This window comes from Trichoderma breve, chromosome 1, assembly GCF_028502605.1.
Source record: "Trichoderma breve strain T069 chromosome 1, whole genome shotgun sequence".
In the NCBI taxonomy this organism is placed as follows: Eukaryota; Fungi; Ascomycota; class Sordariomycetes; order Hypocreales; family Hypocreaceae; genus Trichoderma; species Trichoderma breve.
Window position 1 is genome coordinate 5,228,171 of NC_079232.1, and position 15,105 is coordinate 5,243,275.

At 51.0% G+C, this 15,105-nt stretch overlaps 6 protein-coding genes across 6 annotated transcripts; 4 read left to right on the top strand and 2 right to left on the bottom strand.

Annotated features, from left to right (window-relative positions):
- Nucleotides 1-690: 690 nt before the first annotated feature.
- On the bottom strand, nt 691-2,709 carry T069G_01550 (type III restriction enzyme, res subunit domain-containing protein; the record flags this gene model as incomplete). The annotated part of the gene is made up of 2 exons (XM_056168760.1): nt 691-2,412; nt 2,485-2,709. 2 exons carry the CDS (start codon nt 2,707-2,709, stop codon nt 691-693), a joined length of 1,947 nt encoding a protein of 648 aa, XP_056034076.1.
- Nucleotides 2,710-4,584: 1,875 nt separating this feature from the next.
- On the top strand, nt 4,585-4,914 carry T069G_01551 (uncharacterized protein; the record flags this gene model as incomplete). Its single annotated transcript, XM_056168761.1, has 1 exon — nt 4,585-4,914. The coding sequence occupies one exon, from the start codon at nt 4,585-4,587 to the stop codon at nt 4,912-4,914; it is 330 nt and encodes a 109-aa protein (XP_056034077.1).
- Nucleotides 4,915-5,085: 171 nt separating this feature from the next.
- T069G_01552 (chromatin modification-related protein EAF7 domain-containing protein) lies at nt 5,086-6,030 on the bottom strand (the record flags this gene model as incomplete). The annotated part of the gene is made up of 3 exons (XM_056168762.1): nt 5,086-5,144; nt 5,209-5,739; nt 5,811-6,030. The coding sequence occupies 3 exons, from the start codon at nt 6,028-6,030 to the stop codon at nt 5,086-5,088; spliced, it is 810 nt and encodes a 269-aa protein (XP_056034078.1).
- A 471-nt stretch (nt 6,031-6,501) lies between these two features.
- Nucleotides 6,502-9,507, top strand: T069G_01553 (spc97 / spc98 family domain-containing protein; the record flags this gene model as incomplete). The annotated part of the gene is made up of 4 exons (XM_056168763.1): nt 6,502-6,622; nt 6,707-6,808; nt 6,863-6,980; nt 7,038-9,507. The coding sequence occupies 4 exons, from the start codon at nt 6,502-6,504 to the stop codon at nt 9,505-9,507; spliced, it is 2,811 nt and encodes a 936-aa protein (XP_056034079.1).
- Nucleotides 9,508-9,859: 352 nt separating this feature from the next.
- Nucleotides 9,860-11,312, top strand: T069G_01554 (DASH complex subunit ask1 domain-containing protein; the record flags this gene model as incomplete). The annotated part of the gene is made up of 4 exons (XM_056168764.1): nt 9,860-9,950; nt 10,009-10,115; nt 10,177-11,104; nt 11,188-11,312. The coding sequence occupies 4 exons, from the start codon at nt 9,860-9,862 to the stop codon at nt 11,310-11,312; spliced, it is 1,251 nt and encodes a 416-aa protein (XP_056034080.1).
- Nucleotides 11,313-12,157: 845 nt separating this feature from the next.
- Nucleotides 12,158-13,145, top strand: T069G_01555 (uncharacterized protein; the record flags this gene model as incomplete). The annotated part of the gene is made up of 2 exons (XM_056168765.1): nt 12,158-12,430; nt 12,489-13,145. The coding sequence occupies 2 exons, from the start codon at nt 12,158-12,160 to the stop codon at nt 13,143-13,145; spliced, it is 930 nt and encodes a 309-aa protein (XP_056034081.1).
- Nucleotides 13,146-15,105: the final 1,960 nt, after the last annotated feature.

Here is a 15,105-nt window from a genome sequence, read left to right on the forward strand (position 1 = left end):
ACGAAAGAAAAGAGTAGATGGCATTTTGGAGAGGCCGGTGTGTCAACACGCGCGACAAGCGAAGAGTGGTGTATGTGTGCGTGTGTGCATTTACTTTCACATGGAGGGGATCACCAGGTCCCTCTTGTCCAAGACGGAGAAGGGAATCCTGGTGGCCCCCTATTTTAAACATTGTTTTTTTTTTTTTTTTTGGTTGTGGAAACGGGGGGGGCACAAAAAGTGTCTTGTTCTACACAATGTACGGTTATGATCTGTCGAATGGAAAGACGCATGATACCCATGGCACAAAAAGCGGTTATGCCCAATCTCACATATGGTCATCTTGACGCAGTATCTGACTGAAGAAAGTTTGGTGTCTATTGATCTCATGATAAAACAAATTGGTTCCATTGCTGTGATGTGTCTCGCTTCGTCAACTGCTGTACCGTGCCCCGTGATATTCCATATTTAAATGCTGAAGACGACAACATTGAGCCTGGCTTGTAGATCGAAAACTATTCTGCATTGCCTTTTATACATATTGAGAGTATCTAGCTTTCCATTCCGTAAAACATCCCATCTGACAGCCCTTCCCGTATCATATCGTGTGTAAATCGTACATGTTCCTTAATAGTCTCTTCCCAAACAACCCATTTAACTCCAGAGTATGCAATATTTCGATGACAAACAAAACGACCGCAGAAATGGGCTTTAAGCTGATAGCGGCCCGACCCTAACGTACTCCCTGTCCTGCCTCGCATCAAGGGTATATCTCGTCTTCTCCCGCCTCCGCTGCTCCGCCTCCATCCGCGCAAACTGCCCGCGCGCCCCGTGTTTCAGCTTCGTGATCATGTCGGCCGCCTTGCCCTTTGTCAGCTCCTTCGAGGTCAGGGGCTTGCTCTTCCCGCGGAGCTTGTTGATGAAGTCCACCTGGCCCTGCGTCGGGGGCAGCCTCCGCCAGGACTGGTGCCGGTGGATGAAGGTGTGGGGGAACGCGCTGGCGGCGTAGCTGTCGGCCCCGTGGACCGCGTCGTTGAACGTGGCGGCCTTGAGGATCTCGCGCGGGGCGGCGTAGGGGGACTTTGCTATGCCGGCGGGGAGGGCGCGGATCTCGAGCGCGTGGTATGTGGGTTCCGAGGCGCCCTTTTGCTCGGGGAGCCTCTCGATCCGGATGTAGGATCCGCTCGGCGCGGAGAGGACGAAGCGCTCTGGACCGATTTGGACCCATGCGTACTGGCTGATGGCGCGGATGTGTCTCTCGCCGGAGGTGTCAGCGATGAGATCCAAGACGGAGGAGTAATCGGTAAAGGTCACTGCTGGAGAGGCGGCCGGGCTGGCGCCTGGAGAGTTTTCTTGTTGTTCCGCCTCTGCTGCTTTCTGGTCCTTGATTTTCCTCATGTCGTCTACCGAGGCTTTTTCAACCAACTCGTTCGGATCAAGGCCGAACAGCGTTGGTGTCGTAACAATACCGGTCTCAAGACTGGAGACCATGTCGATGATGTGACAATTCTTCTTGTCTGGATGCAGCCTCATACCCCTGCCAATCATTTGTACCAGCAAGTTGCGCGATCTCGTCGGCCTGGCCAGCACGATGCAGTCGATATTAGGGATATCGGTGCCCTCAGTAAAGACGCCGCAGTTGACAAGCACGGGGAATTCGCGCTTCTTGAAAGACTCGAGAATGGCGCTTCTCTCAACCTTGGGCGTGTCGCCGGTGACGTATCTAGCGTCAAACCCGTGCTCGCGGAATTTCCGTGTCAGGCCCGAGACGTGTGCTAGGTCGACGCAGAAAACCAGGGTCGATTTGCGATCCGGGGCTTTGGCCATCCAGCTGCGGACCGTGATGTCGTTGATGATGTCGGTGTTGACGACCTTGGAGAGCTCTCCCGTTTGAAAGTCGCCAAATGCGCCGCTCTTGACTTTGGACAAGTTGGCGGATGACTCGACTGTTGTGAAAACAACATCTGAGAGCCACTTGTCTGAGATCATGTCTACGTAGTCCTTGTGGTAGACAATTTCGTCAATGGCGGCTCCGAGTTTGACACCATCAAAGCGAGAAAAGGTAGCCGATACCCCTATTAGGGTGGGTGAGTTGTATCTCTTCTCGTCGAGACCAAAGTGCTTCAGCGTTCTCAAATAGCCTGGCGCAACAATATGATGGGCTTCGTCAACAAGGACCAGCTTGAACTTTGAAGGGTCATACTTGTCCAGTCGGCCCTTGGAGGTTATGCTCTGGACGCTTGCAATGGTAATATCGGCCATACCAGAGGCGTGCAGAGAACCCATTTCAATCTCAATCCTCTTATCCGGATAGGCAAGCTGACAGTGCTTGGAAGCCTGTTCAACCAACTCACGGCGATGGGCCAGGATGAGAGTCTGATTAGCATCTTTGACGCGGTCGTGGACCCTGTCTATGAGCTGAGTAAAGATGACCTTTTCAGCAGTGAAATTAGCTCCACCATGTCATAGAAGAATAGGATATAGGATATAAGAGGAATGATTTACTGTTTTGCCACTCCCGGTGGCTAAAGATATGCCAACTCGCTTATGCCCTCGCTTCAGGGCTAAGACTACGGATTTGATGCATTCTTCTTGATAGTCTCGGAGCTTCAGCTTATTGCTGAGAGCAGCGGCGGCATATTTTCTGAACTGGTTGACTTTGCTCCAACCTGAGGGGACGCCAGTCCCAGCATCAGGCCGGAAGAGACGTCTCGCGACGGTTTGTAGCATTGCACATGGCAATGCCGTCCAAGATGGATTGCACTCGTCTATATGTCTTTGAATGAAAATCCTAGTCTAGCAAAAAAGATGCAAAGATTTGGTGTAAGTTGCCTTATGTAACCTGTCAGCCACTGTGGCGTCGACAATGTGGCTGAGTCAGCTGCGAAAAGATACTGTGAATGGTTTATAGCTGCAGCTTTTCATCTTTCAACTTTTTTCCATATCTTCAAGGTATATCAGAAATGATACCAGATTCGATGCTGATTTCCCCTTAGACTTAATCTGTGGTCCCGATTCGGTCACTGCTACAATGTCCTCTCCTCTCATTGCAATTTTCAACGCCCCAGTGACCGAACCATGGACCAAGATTCCGACAACTCATATGAAGAACAAGATGCTGCCGCCATCTCACTACCGCGGATCAAGACAGAGAGCCCTTCTAAAGAGATTGCGGCAGCTGAATTGAGTACTGGATATGAAGGGCATAAAGAACCATACAGTGAAGAGAGTGACTATCTTGAAGAAGACGAGGACAGCGCTTCATCAGCAGCAGAAAGTCAGGAGCTGCGGTCGCCTTTAAAGAGACCGTTGGATGACACGACAGCGATATATAGACCGTTCAAGCGACAGAGATCCGAGCTCAACTTTGGCTATCTGGAGCTTCTCAACAAGGAGATTCAGGATGCTGCACAGCGGAGCTCTTTCGGCGACCAAGAGCTGCCCACCGCCGGTGAAATTGGCCTCACGTCCTGGTCGGCGCCAGAGAAGCTGAATTTTTTCGGAGCCGTAGCACGCCTCGGAAAACATGACTTGCCTGGTATTGCCGCCAAGATTGGGAGCAAAAGCATCGCCGAAGTCGGCCACTACCTGCGCCATCTTCAAGATGCCAGTGACTTGAGGCAGCAGCAAGGGACTCGTTCCATTTTAGAATTTGCAGAGTATCCAGCTGCTCTGGAGATCAGTCAGCAGTGCTGCCATGCCCAAGAAGAAGCTGCCGACGAGATTTCGCTCAAGCAAGAAGCGCGCGAAGAGTTGCGGGAGCAGAATCGGTGGGGAGATGCATGGAACATCACCCCAAAGGTTGCTAAGAAACTTAGCAGGGACTTTCATGGACAGGATGCAAACCTCTCCAATGCGCCCCAATTTGCTCAGCTTTTTCATGTGTCCAAATGGCTGGAGCTTTCGGCGCGCATGTTTATGAACTCTTCAGTTCCAGGCAACAACTGGAACTCGGTTGATGAACAGCCTCCGTCGATGTGGGCTACAACGTTTGATGATTTTCACTCATTAGCCGTATCAATCACTCGGAGGCTTGTTCAGACGACGCTCTTTATGGCCATGTCCAGGATTAGAGCGAAGAACTCCATGGGGAGTAATGTCAGGGCCATGGTACAACTACAGGATGCCGAAGCAGCCATCTCGTCTTTGAATATGGCTAGCAAGTTGAATGAAACATGGATCAATAGTGCCCGAAGACTACGACTCGATGTTTACGAAGATCCTCCCGAAAGAGATGAGGAATTCGAAGAGGAGCGCATGTCTTATGAAGAAGTGGAACAGGCTCTCTCTGGTGAGGGAGCAGCCGGGTCACGACAGCGAGCGTACCCAGACACCCCCTTTTCGACGCAACACAGCGACGAGGATGAGGAAGATATTTCTTCAGATGATCTTCTTTCCGATTCAAGCAGATCACCCCCTCCCACTAACGATGAAGAGCAACAAATCAACATGGAGGCAATGGAAGTGCTGGAACATTCAGTTTTGGACATCCGGACCGATAAAGCTACAAAGAAGGCTCTCAAGGCGTTCATAGCTATAGACCGACAAAAAGAGAGGCAAGCCGAGGAAATTGACCAGTATGCAAGTTACAAGGCGGAAGTCGAAATGTGGAACTTGCTGCAGAAGAAGCCACCTATGGACCTACCTAAGAAGCACGATCCCGGTCCTCCTCGACGGTCAAACCAGACCTTGGATACCTTTTATCCAAGTGGGCGAGAGTGGGCGCGCAAGCTGTTATACTATAGCGAGTGGGAAACACTGCCACAGCTGGAGCCGATGCCGGAGCCGGAACCAGAGCTGAAGGAGGAGGCAATGGTGCTTGAGGAAGAAGCTGGGGATGAAGGAGGTGATGAAGCAGAGGAAGAAATAGAGAAGGGAAGCGAAGGGGAAGAAGAGCAGGATGAAGATGAGGACGAGGAGGAAAGTGATGCATAATGGGAACAGCTCAAACAGTAAACACATAGTCAAGAAGAAAGGAGACGATGTAATATCCTTAAAACTCCATAAGAATATATCTTAAAAACTCGGGTATCTTGACTGTTGATCCAAGCCGCTATGCCAAGTCCACGGAAACCATGTACGCCATCCCACAGCTTATCCAACACTTCAATTAGCCTCCTCTGCCTCTGCCTCTCCTGCCCCGTCCGCGTCCTCTTCCACGGCCTCTGCCCGGCCCTCCCCTCGCTGGTTTCGGAGCAGGAGATCCGCTCTCTGCGCTTTCGCTCTCACTCTCCTCGGAGCCAGACTCTTCCTCCTCCTCCTCCGATTCGTCTTCGTCATCTTCAGAATTTTCCACCACCTTTTCCTTTTCAGATTTGGATTGACTAGCAGCTCTCTTGCGGCCCCTTGCTCCCTTTGTCGGCTTCAGTGCTGGTGAAGCAACAGAAGCAGCAGTACTACTCTCGGCGCCTTCAACAGAGGTTCCCCTCGTCTTGGGCGCGGTGCTGGCTCGCGAACGCTTCTGGGGCGGAGGGGAGAGCTCCAGCTGGGGAGGAGACGAGGGTGCTTCGCTGGGATCCGCAATGGCGCGCTGCAGCATCATCTCGCCGAATTCGTGGAAAGGGAGAGAAAATTCGACATATCTGTCCTCTGATTCGTCGTCGTCAAAGTATTCTCGCTCATCGATCAGCTCGAGGTCGTAGTATGTCCGTAGCTTCTCCCAGATGTGGGGGATGCGCGTGTGGCGATGGATGTCGGGGTCGATGCCGTGGTTGCGCAGGTGTTCCGATATTGCTATCATTCGAAAGTGTTTGTGCATCCCTAAACCAACAGCATCTTGAATCAGCATAAGAGCACTTCAAGCAAGCATCTGCGCGATGGACGCAACGAACCAGCAGGCTTCCAGCGAATGACGCCTTTGAATAGTGAAGAGATCTGGTCATCCGTCCAGAGATTATCGTACGGGGTGACTGGTATTATGGGCTTAAACGCCGATGAGAGGAAGCCCGGTGTGCCACTTATCCGAGGAGAATCAACGTCCATAGCACTGTCTTCTCGGATGGTGGTGGGAGTCGAGGACATCTGGAGGCGCGATCGCTTCTTTGGAGGCATTGTGGCGTAGATTTCGATATTATTAAGATGTAAAGGGTAAGGTAGTGAAAAGAAATAGTAAGTAGAAGAAGAAGTTGGGTTAATTCTAATGCGGCATTGAGTGACAATGTTGAAGATGGACAAGAAAAAGGCTGACGATGGAGGAAGATTGAAGCTTGACAGAGTGCGAAAAGCAAAAAGCATTGATCCATTGAGCATGAGATCATTAGCTGTTGAGCCGCTAAGCTGCAGGGTGGGGTACACGCTAACAGGCCGCCTTAGCTGCCCTGAAACTCAGTATTGCTGGTGCCTTACAGGTGTTGGTTGCATGTTCTAGCGCGTGCTCCGTACCTCTCAGAACCACATGAAACTCTAGATATCAACAAACTTTATTGTTCGTTTGGAGTCTTCATCGACAACGCGGATGGCCTCCGCTGGCGCGTCTGCCGTATCTTGTACTCTATGCATCCATCGCTGAACCTGCTGTGAGCCATGGCCAGCGATGGCTCTGAGGAATATGTCTTTGCCATTCCCAACTTCTGGCGGCCGTCAAAGCTGCTGCTGGACCAGGAGGCAGAAACAGCGGCCAGCTTCTTTTCTAATGATCTCACAAGTAAGCAATTGGTTCGCGATCTGCCCCTTCCTTTGGTGATATAATATCGCAGAGGCTTACCTATCGTCTTCTCTTTGTGCCCAGATGCTCTATCCAGCCCAGACTCGGATCCCTTCGCGCTCGAGCCCATAACGCCAACCCACGATGGCTTCTTCAAGCTCGTATCAGTCCAGGATATTCCCACAGGTTCTGCCGAGGCAATCGACAACGAGGCGCCGGATGCATCACCAAAGCCTATAGATGAACCGGAGAAGTCATCCGAGGGCCTCCCTGTAGCCCTCGATAGCGATGATGAAGACATGCCCGATATTTGGCTAGAGCCAGGAGTGCCCGCCGAACCGAAACCTCCATATAGATCGTGGGATATCTTCTTCTCCGGCGATACAGCCACAAAACATCAACCTATGATGATTAGCGAGGCTGGCCCGGCTGCGTACGACGCTTTGCTATTCTCTTCAAGCGACCCTCTCAAGCTCAGGAATGTTGGCGTCCCCGTGGTTGATACGAAGACGTACTTGTCTTCACTGTTGGCTTTGGCACTTGGTGGAGAGTCTGTTCTCTTTACTAGAAAGGACGGAACTCAGGGCCTTAAGCCTTCCCTTCCTAAAATGAGGGCCTCGGGGTACTCTAGCAATGTCCTACAGGCGCTTGAAAACAAGTGCCTGAGATGCGGTAGCACCTTGATAGGACTGCGCACCTTTGTGCATTCCGCGTACTCGGAACATCCAAGCCGATGCGGTGTGGCCCTTGCCAGCACTGTCAGCCAGGTTTTACAGGTTGTACAAGAATGGGTGGCCTTTAATGGGCGGAATCCTCGCTCGCTTCTGCAGCTTCAATCCACCGTCAACTCGATGGTAGCCATTCTACGACCCTTCAAGGCGCTCACATCACAGCTGCGCCACGGTCTTACAGATGAGGATATTCTGAACCTCGTGTTTCATCAAGCATATTCGGTGGATAGCAACGAAGAGTACCTCCGTCAGATCATGCGAGAAGTACTGCGGAGAGTCTCTGGGCCCTGGATCGAGTTTCTCGAAGAGTGGATTGGAACAAGACGTGAGCAAGGGCTGCCCTTTACCAAGGCCAATCTTGGAGAAAGCAAAGGGTTTGTCAAGGTCGAGGCACGAGTTTTTCGGGACGATTTCGGCCGGGAGCTCGCAGAGGTCGACTACGTCCTAGACGCGGGCAAGATGCCGCGCTTTATGCCCGACGATGTGACGGAGACAATATTTGAGACTGGGCGCAACTTGCGATTTATCCGCACTTTCCATGAAGACCACCCACTCGCTCAACAGGACGTCATTGCGTCTAGTGATCCTCCTCAGGCCAAGTGGCTTTATGACTGGGAGGCCATACTGCGCCTTGAGAGTCAAGCTGTTGCGTACCGCGACTTTCTGGTCGATGCCATCCACTCAAGCCGCCCCGACTATTCTTATGACCCCATGGAAATTTCCATGTATTCATTGGGCGAAAAGCCCGGCTCTATCCTTACTTACTTTGGACTGGATCAGGTTGGCATGGAAGAGCATATTGCCGCGTCCATGGAGCAATTTGCTCAGCCAGTTGCCACACACGACGCAGAGGATCCCCTCAGCAGGATTGTTCGCGATAGACTCTGCGGAACACATGCCTCAGCTATTGAGCTCTCGAACTCTACGCCGCATTGGACGTTGCTTCCGGTTCTTTCGTTTGGTGTCATTGCCTCGGCGCAGGCCCAAGTGGTCAACAAAGAGACTCTCAAGCTCCTATTTACTGCACACAATCTGCGAGATCATCTGAAGTTGCAGCGAGAGTTTCAGCTTCTCGGAAATGGCAATCTCTGCAGCCGTCTCTCTCATGCTCTATTCGACCCCGATATGGAGTCGGCACAAAGGAGGCCAGGGGTCGCAAGGAGGAGCAATGTCATGGGCTTGCGGCTGGGAGGCCGCGACAACTGGCCCCCAGCGACTTCAGAGCTGCGACTAGCATTGATGGGCATACTTTCTGAATGCTATGGCGCTGATGAAGACGGCAAGAAAGTTGTCAGGAATGAACGCATTTTTGACAAGGAGGTTTCTGGCTTGCCCGGCAACATGAGCTTTGCCGTGAGAGACTTGTCTGACGAGGAAATCAACCAATGCATGAACCCCGACTCCCTCGAAGCCTTGGACTTTCTTCGCCTTTCCTATACAGCGCCGCCGCAGCTAAGCCCCATCATCACGCCGATGAACTTGATGCAATACGACTACATCTTCAAGCTTCTGTTGCGAGTCCTGCGCATGATATTTGTTGTCAACCAGCTTTTCCGCGATGCCAACTCGTTGGCTCGTGAATGGGAAGATCCTGGCGATGCAACGCTCCGCTTCGTAAGAGAAGCGCAACATTTTGTGTCCAGTGTGTCAGCGTATTTTCTGGACACGGGCATCGGTGTTCCTTGGCGAGTGTTTGAAAAGAAGCTGGACAAAATCGAGGCGGATCTCCACCGACCAACTACGAATAGCTCGTCAGAAGAGGTCCAGAGCCCTGACAAATTGCAGGAACTTCATTCTCTCGTTCTAGATCGAATCATGCTGGCTTTATTCCTGCGAAAGAAGCAGCAGCCAGTACTGAAGCTACTAGAGGACATCTTTAACAATATTTTGCGATTTGCCAAACACATAAGGCTTCAGCGATTGGGGGTGGAAGACGATCTCGCCCCGGCGACTCTGTACGCAGAATTCAAGAAGAAGGTGCAAATTTTCATCACAGTCTGTCGAAGCCTGTCAGAGAAGGCTCGCCGCACAGACGGTAAGAGAGGGAGGGAAGACAGGATATTCAAGGAGCAATACGGGACTGGCGATGACAGTATGGTGGCCCAGCTTCTGGTCAAGCTGGACATGTTTGATTATTATCTCAAGCGGCAGTAGGAATTGTTGGTTCAAGGAGCCATGTTATTAGATGATGAGAAAGAAAATGATTCAAATGATATAAAACAAATTTTAAAGGCACAATTCGAATTAAACAACTCTTTGATTTCTATAATTGTGCTCTTGTTATTCGACAGTGTAAACATCAGCTTTAAGCTGCCCCTCCATTGACCGCCCGCCAAAAAGTGACATTTTGCCCCTCATCGCGTGGAGACGCGATCGAGATAAACCTAAACAATAACGACTGCGCCCAGCATATCGGCGCAGGAATTGTTGTCTTTTTGATCTTTCCCCTCTTTTCTATCTTTCTTACCCTTGAATCCATTCGCCTCCTATATTCAGCCATTGCGCAATGTCTGGACAAAGCGTCGCGCCGCAGCGCAGTCTGAGCTTAACGGAAGAGCTGGAGAAGCTAGAGCAATCCATTACTCTGACGCTGCAAGGTAGGTTCAACGGTCCTCTGACTGCTATCCGTGCTCCAGAGAGCTAATGACATTCTAGAGATTGATCATAATTTCAGCAAAGCACATAGAATCGTCACCACCGGCATCTTGCCGCGCGTGGAGCAGTATGGAGAGCACTCGCGAGCTGTTTGGGAAGCATCCAAGGTACGGCAATAGCTTCAGCCGCCGTCTCGACAATTGTATACTAATTGCTGCCTTTTGCCAGTTCTGGAAGCAATTTTTCGAATCGTCCGCAAACGTGTCTCTTTCCGGCTATGAGGACCAGACAAATGAGAACCAAGACGAGATGAGCGCCGCCGAAGATAGCAGCGCCGTGCGAGACGAGATGACAATCGACGTAACGGCCGACCTAGACGAAGAAGCAACAAGAGTCAGCGGCGCAGGGCACCACTCGGCACTGCATGGCGACGAGTCGATGCTGGATGATGCCGAGCTGGCTGGAAGCACGCCTCGACCTCCACCGAGTCAGGCTAATAAAGCCAATGTATCCCAGCTTGAATCTCCTTACGAGGCTATGCGGCGGGAGATGAATGATGAGGAGGGCGTTACAATGAAGACGGAGGATTCAGATCAGGAGGATTCTTCCGTCTTATTTGCGCAACACACGGCACGGCTACCTGATATATCGACGACACCAAGAGGTCTACCCAACCCTCAAAACAGAGACGGGTCGGTCCAGCGCCACAAGGATCCTCTACTACATCGCGTCCTCGACAAAACTTATCGCCTGCAAGCTACGCCTCACAAGTCGGGTGTTCGAATATCCCCCCTCAAAGGCAAGCAGCCGGAGCTGCCACCGCCGCAACAGAGAGACGTGGCGATGTGGCAGGACGATCCCATGTCGTCTCCCGAGATTGCCATTCCGACACTACGAAGCGAAGCCTTCATGTCTCCGTACAAACGACAGCGCCTGGCAGCGGCGAGTCAAGCTCCCAGGACCCCTGGTGTCAGCGTGCAGACTCCCGCCACCGCAAAGAAGACTAAGGATGTGTTTGCCACCGAGAGGGGTGCAGCATCTGGGGGGAAGACGCATGAGATTGACTGGGAGAGCGATGACGATGATAATCTCGGCATGAGCCCGCCCAAGACAATCCAGTTTGCACTACCGCCCTCGAAGTTACTCCAGACACCGGGTAAGTTGCTCTGGAAATGCATTACTTGCAGACTGTGACCATCCAAAAGCGGCTAACCTATTGTCTCTCTTTTTCAAATATAGCACGAGAAGCTAGCAGGAGGATCGTAGACGATATCCTCATTGATGCTGGGGCGGGGGCGGACTCTTCCGAGCTCAGTCCGTCAATGGTGAAGATGAATGACGATATTCTCAATGAGAGCTTTTAGACGGGATAGGATGGACAAGAAATGTCACTGAAATAATCGATATACCCTTTTCTTTTCTCCTTTTCTTTTTTTTTCCTGTGAGAACTAGAGCAATTCTCATGAAAAGAGATGTATCTTTGCAGCTATAACAGGCCGCCAATCATCATGCTGGTCGCTGGACCTAACCATGTCAGTCACATTCTCGGCCTCCCTTGAGGTCCAGACTAGAGTGAGATCTATGTTCTCAAAAGCCATCCATATAAGTACCCGTAATACACCTTTCAGGCCCTTTCAAGGAGCCTTTCGATCGGTGTGGCATTGCCATCTCATCACCATCGGGGGGGCCCCAACTGTGTGTCAAACCTACACGTGAGCCTCTTCCCGCGTCTCCCCAACCCCAAAACAAAGCCCCCAACACTGGATTGACAAACCCCAGGTCCTCTGCCTAAAGGCAAACAACTCGACCACGCCAACCGACGACAAACTGCGATTCCGATGCCAACAACAATCCCCGCTAGAGGAGGGGGCTGGCCCGAAGTATGCAAGGGGTGAAACCTGACAACTCGTTTTTTTGCTTTTCCCTCATTCAGCTGGGCAGTGTTTAATTAGCTGCCAGATATCGGCGAATGATGTAAGAGTGAATCTCGAGGGCCGTCCAAGAGTGTAGGTGTGATGGCTATTGGCGAGCCGCTGTCCGCTCTTCACGCCACTGTCTCATCCATCCCACCCTCCCGCAGTATATCATTTACTATATCATCCTGCTGCTGCCGCTCTTCTCTTCCTTTTACTTTTCCTCTTTCTATTCATATACCTTTTATCCTTCATTCTTCATTCTTCCACCACTCGTACCCATGACTTGCGTTAGCATGACTGCTCCGACGGATCCTCAGATCGATCCTCCGGTCGATCGTTACGCGGCTGAACGCCGTCGCTTAAAAGCAATGTCCAAACCCTTCCTCAATGATGAGTTCATGGAGGGGCCGCCCCGATTCCGGGGCAGTGACTACAGGCAACCGCGGCTCCGCCGCAGCACTTTTGATCCGAAGACGCTTGTTTTCGAGTCTCGGCTTGGAGGCGGCGACGATGGCTTCGTCTGGAAGGTCAGATTCGGCGGCGAGGGACCATTCGCCATGAAAGTTGTAAGTGACTACCCATCTCACTGTTAACCAACTCTCACTAACGATGCGAGTTCAACAGTTTTGGGACCAGGTGCCTCCTCAGGAGGTTGGATCCTACTACCCGATGCAGCGAGAGTGCCAAAATGCTGCTGTTCTCCAGATGATGGAGGCGGCCGTGGCCAGCGACCCAGTTTTGGTTTACACACATCCCTATGGAAAAGTGGACGCCAATGAGAACTATTTCTCATTTTGTGAAGAAAACGCCATCAGTAAGCTTGGTGTGAAGGTAGACTCGACGCTGCCCTCAGGCACCAAATTGATCGCGGAGCTGCCACGAATGGCCCAATGCTATGGCTGGGTGAAGTTCCCTAGCGACACGTTGGAGGGACTCCCCATCAACTTACAGGCCACGCACGACGAGCCTCACAAGGTCAGGAAGCTTGTGGGAAGCCATATGGACTGCATCGCGATTGTCTACGAGTTCATTGAAGATGTTAAAAACAAAATTGGCCCCGTGGGAAAGGTGGACAGCTTCCTCTGGTTTGCGAGCTTTGCCTATGCGAACGAGCCTGAAGAGAAGAGCTGGAGGAACAGCATACTGGTTGACTACTCTGAGATTGTTCACATTCGCGGATATGGGTGGAATGAGGAGGATTACATGGACAGAAGTGCCGAGCAGATCATTGACGACGAAGACCTAGAGCATGAGATGGATCCTGATTACGATCTTTCATGATCTTTCGAAGCCTTCGATGGATATCATCGTATCATTGAACAGCATGTATTTATGAGTGCGATTGGGCTGGCCATTATGCATACTTCCGTATGGGCCATTGGGATAAAATGGATCATGAAAGGAAATGGGCGGGATTACTTGGGAAAGCGACATGATTGTGCAACCAGATTGTCATAGTAACAGCACTAGTCAGCGCAAATTGAAAACCTGGTTTGCTATTTGAATTTGATGCTATCTCTAATGATGATCGACAAGGCTTTTTTTTTTTTTCCCCCAGCCATGTGTCAGTCAACTGGGTTTTACTCTGTGTATCTCTCTGCTACAGTAGAATATAGAGCGTCCAAGGCGGTATCGTGAGCAGGATACTGAATGTCTATGGATTCCATTCGAGACCATGTCTATACAAAATTGTCTCCGGGGCTTGCTCCGCGGCTTGGGGATAGGCTGATAGGCAACAAGACAGCAAATGTCTCACATCGAGTAGGCCATCTCGAGGCGGTGATGGCGGTATGGATTCTGGGCTCTCTTCCTGCATCGGCTTCGAGCAGTTCCGTGTCTTAGTTGACATTTCTTTTCTTTTTCTCAAAGTCAGCTGCTCCTCCAGCGTGTATCAAGGCTTTCCAGTGATATCATCACAGCCCCTATTCTTGTTTGCTATTGGGTATTCGAAAGATCGGTGAGATGGACATCCAATGAGGTCGAGTCCTTTTCAAGGGATATGAAGGCGTCCAGGCTACTCCGCATCATTGGCCAGGACGCTTCCCGCGTTGTGCTCATGTGGTGTAAAAGCTGACTGCTCCCTGCATGATTCGAGAGGGGTTGGCGTGTACAAGCGTGTTCCATCTTTGGGTCCGGGGTCTTGGCTTTGGGGATGGGAATGTCCAATAATGCAAGCCAACTCATCAGATCCCGATGTGCATAATAATAATAATACAGAGTATGATCGATTAAGTAGAATAGGCTCGCCATATCATTACTGATATGAGGGGTAGTAGCAGATGGTAGCCAGAGTAGAAGATGGTAGCCAGAGTAGAAGATGGTAGCCAGAGTAGAAGATGGAAGCGGCAATAGACGTAGTAGTGGTAGTAAACGACAGTATTCTAGGTACTATCACGTCTTTCCACTAGGAGTTTCATCCGATTCAAGCCTCTCTCGCTCCATCCGAAGCGCTCCCCTCAGGCGACTGTAGAGGCCCTCATCCTCATGGTTCCGGGAGAACTGACTAATGGGGAAAACAATCAGCCTTAGCTCATTCGGCAGCGGAATCAATTGTTGGTGATAAGGCGTGAAGTTACCGCTAGCGGCCCTCACGAATAATTCCTCCGAGAATATGGCTCCCAGGCCGTGAAAGTCCTTGTCCCAGTCTTTGTCTTCGCTCCAGAGGCGCTCAAGCATTACTCTTTAATAGCAAGGTCGCAATCGATGAGGAACGCCGACCACGAAAGGTTGATTCTGTCCTCGTCGAGCATGAGATTGTTGACGGATATGTCTCTGTGAAGGATTCCAACTTGATGTGAAGACTCATGCCCCTGGATGCAGGCTTCAAGTACCTTTAGCAGAACTGGAGTGGTGCTTGCCTTGTATATATCTTTCCCACAATCTTCAACTATGACACACCTGTATACTCGATTTGCCAATGCCTCTTTGATCATTCCGCTACTTAGCAACATTGGCTGTGTTCGTTTATGGGGAGGGCTACCCGGTTGACTGGGAAGAGACCGCTTAGCACCAGCAGTTCTACCACTATCACCTTCGCCATCAAGCGACTGATATGATATCTCCAGGTGATAGGCTTTTGCGTCTCTGGAGATCAGGCCACGACGAATGTTGTCGTAAATCTCATCGATTTGTGATTGGACGTGGACGATTTCATAGTGGTAATATCGGGCAACATTGACAATGCCCTGATCGGTTGCCTCTTTAAGTAGCTCCCCCTCCTCGTTACAGTCGATGTATTGCC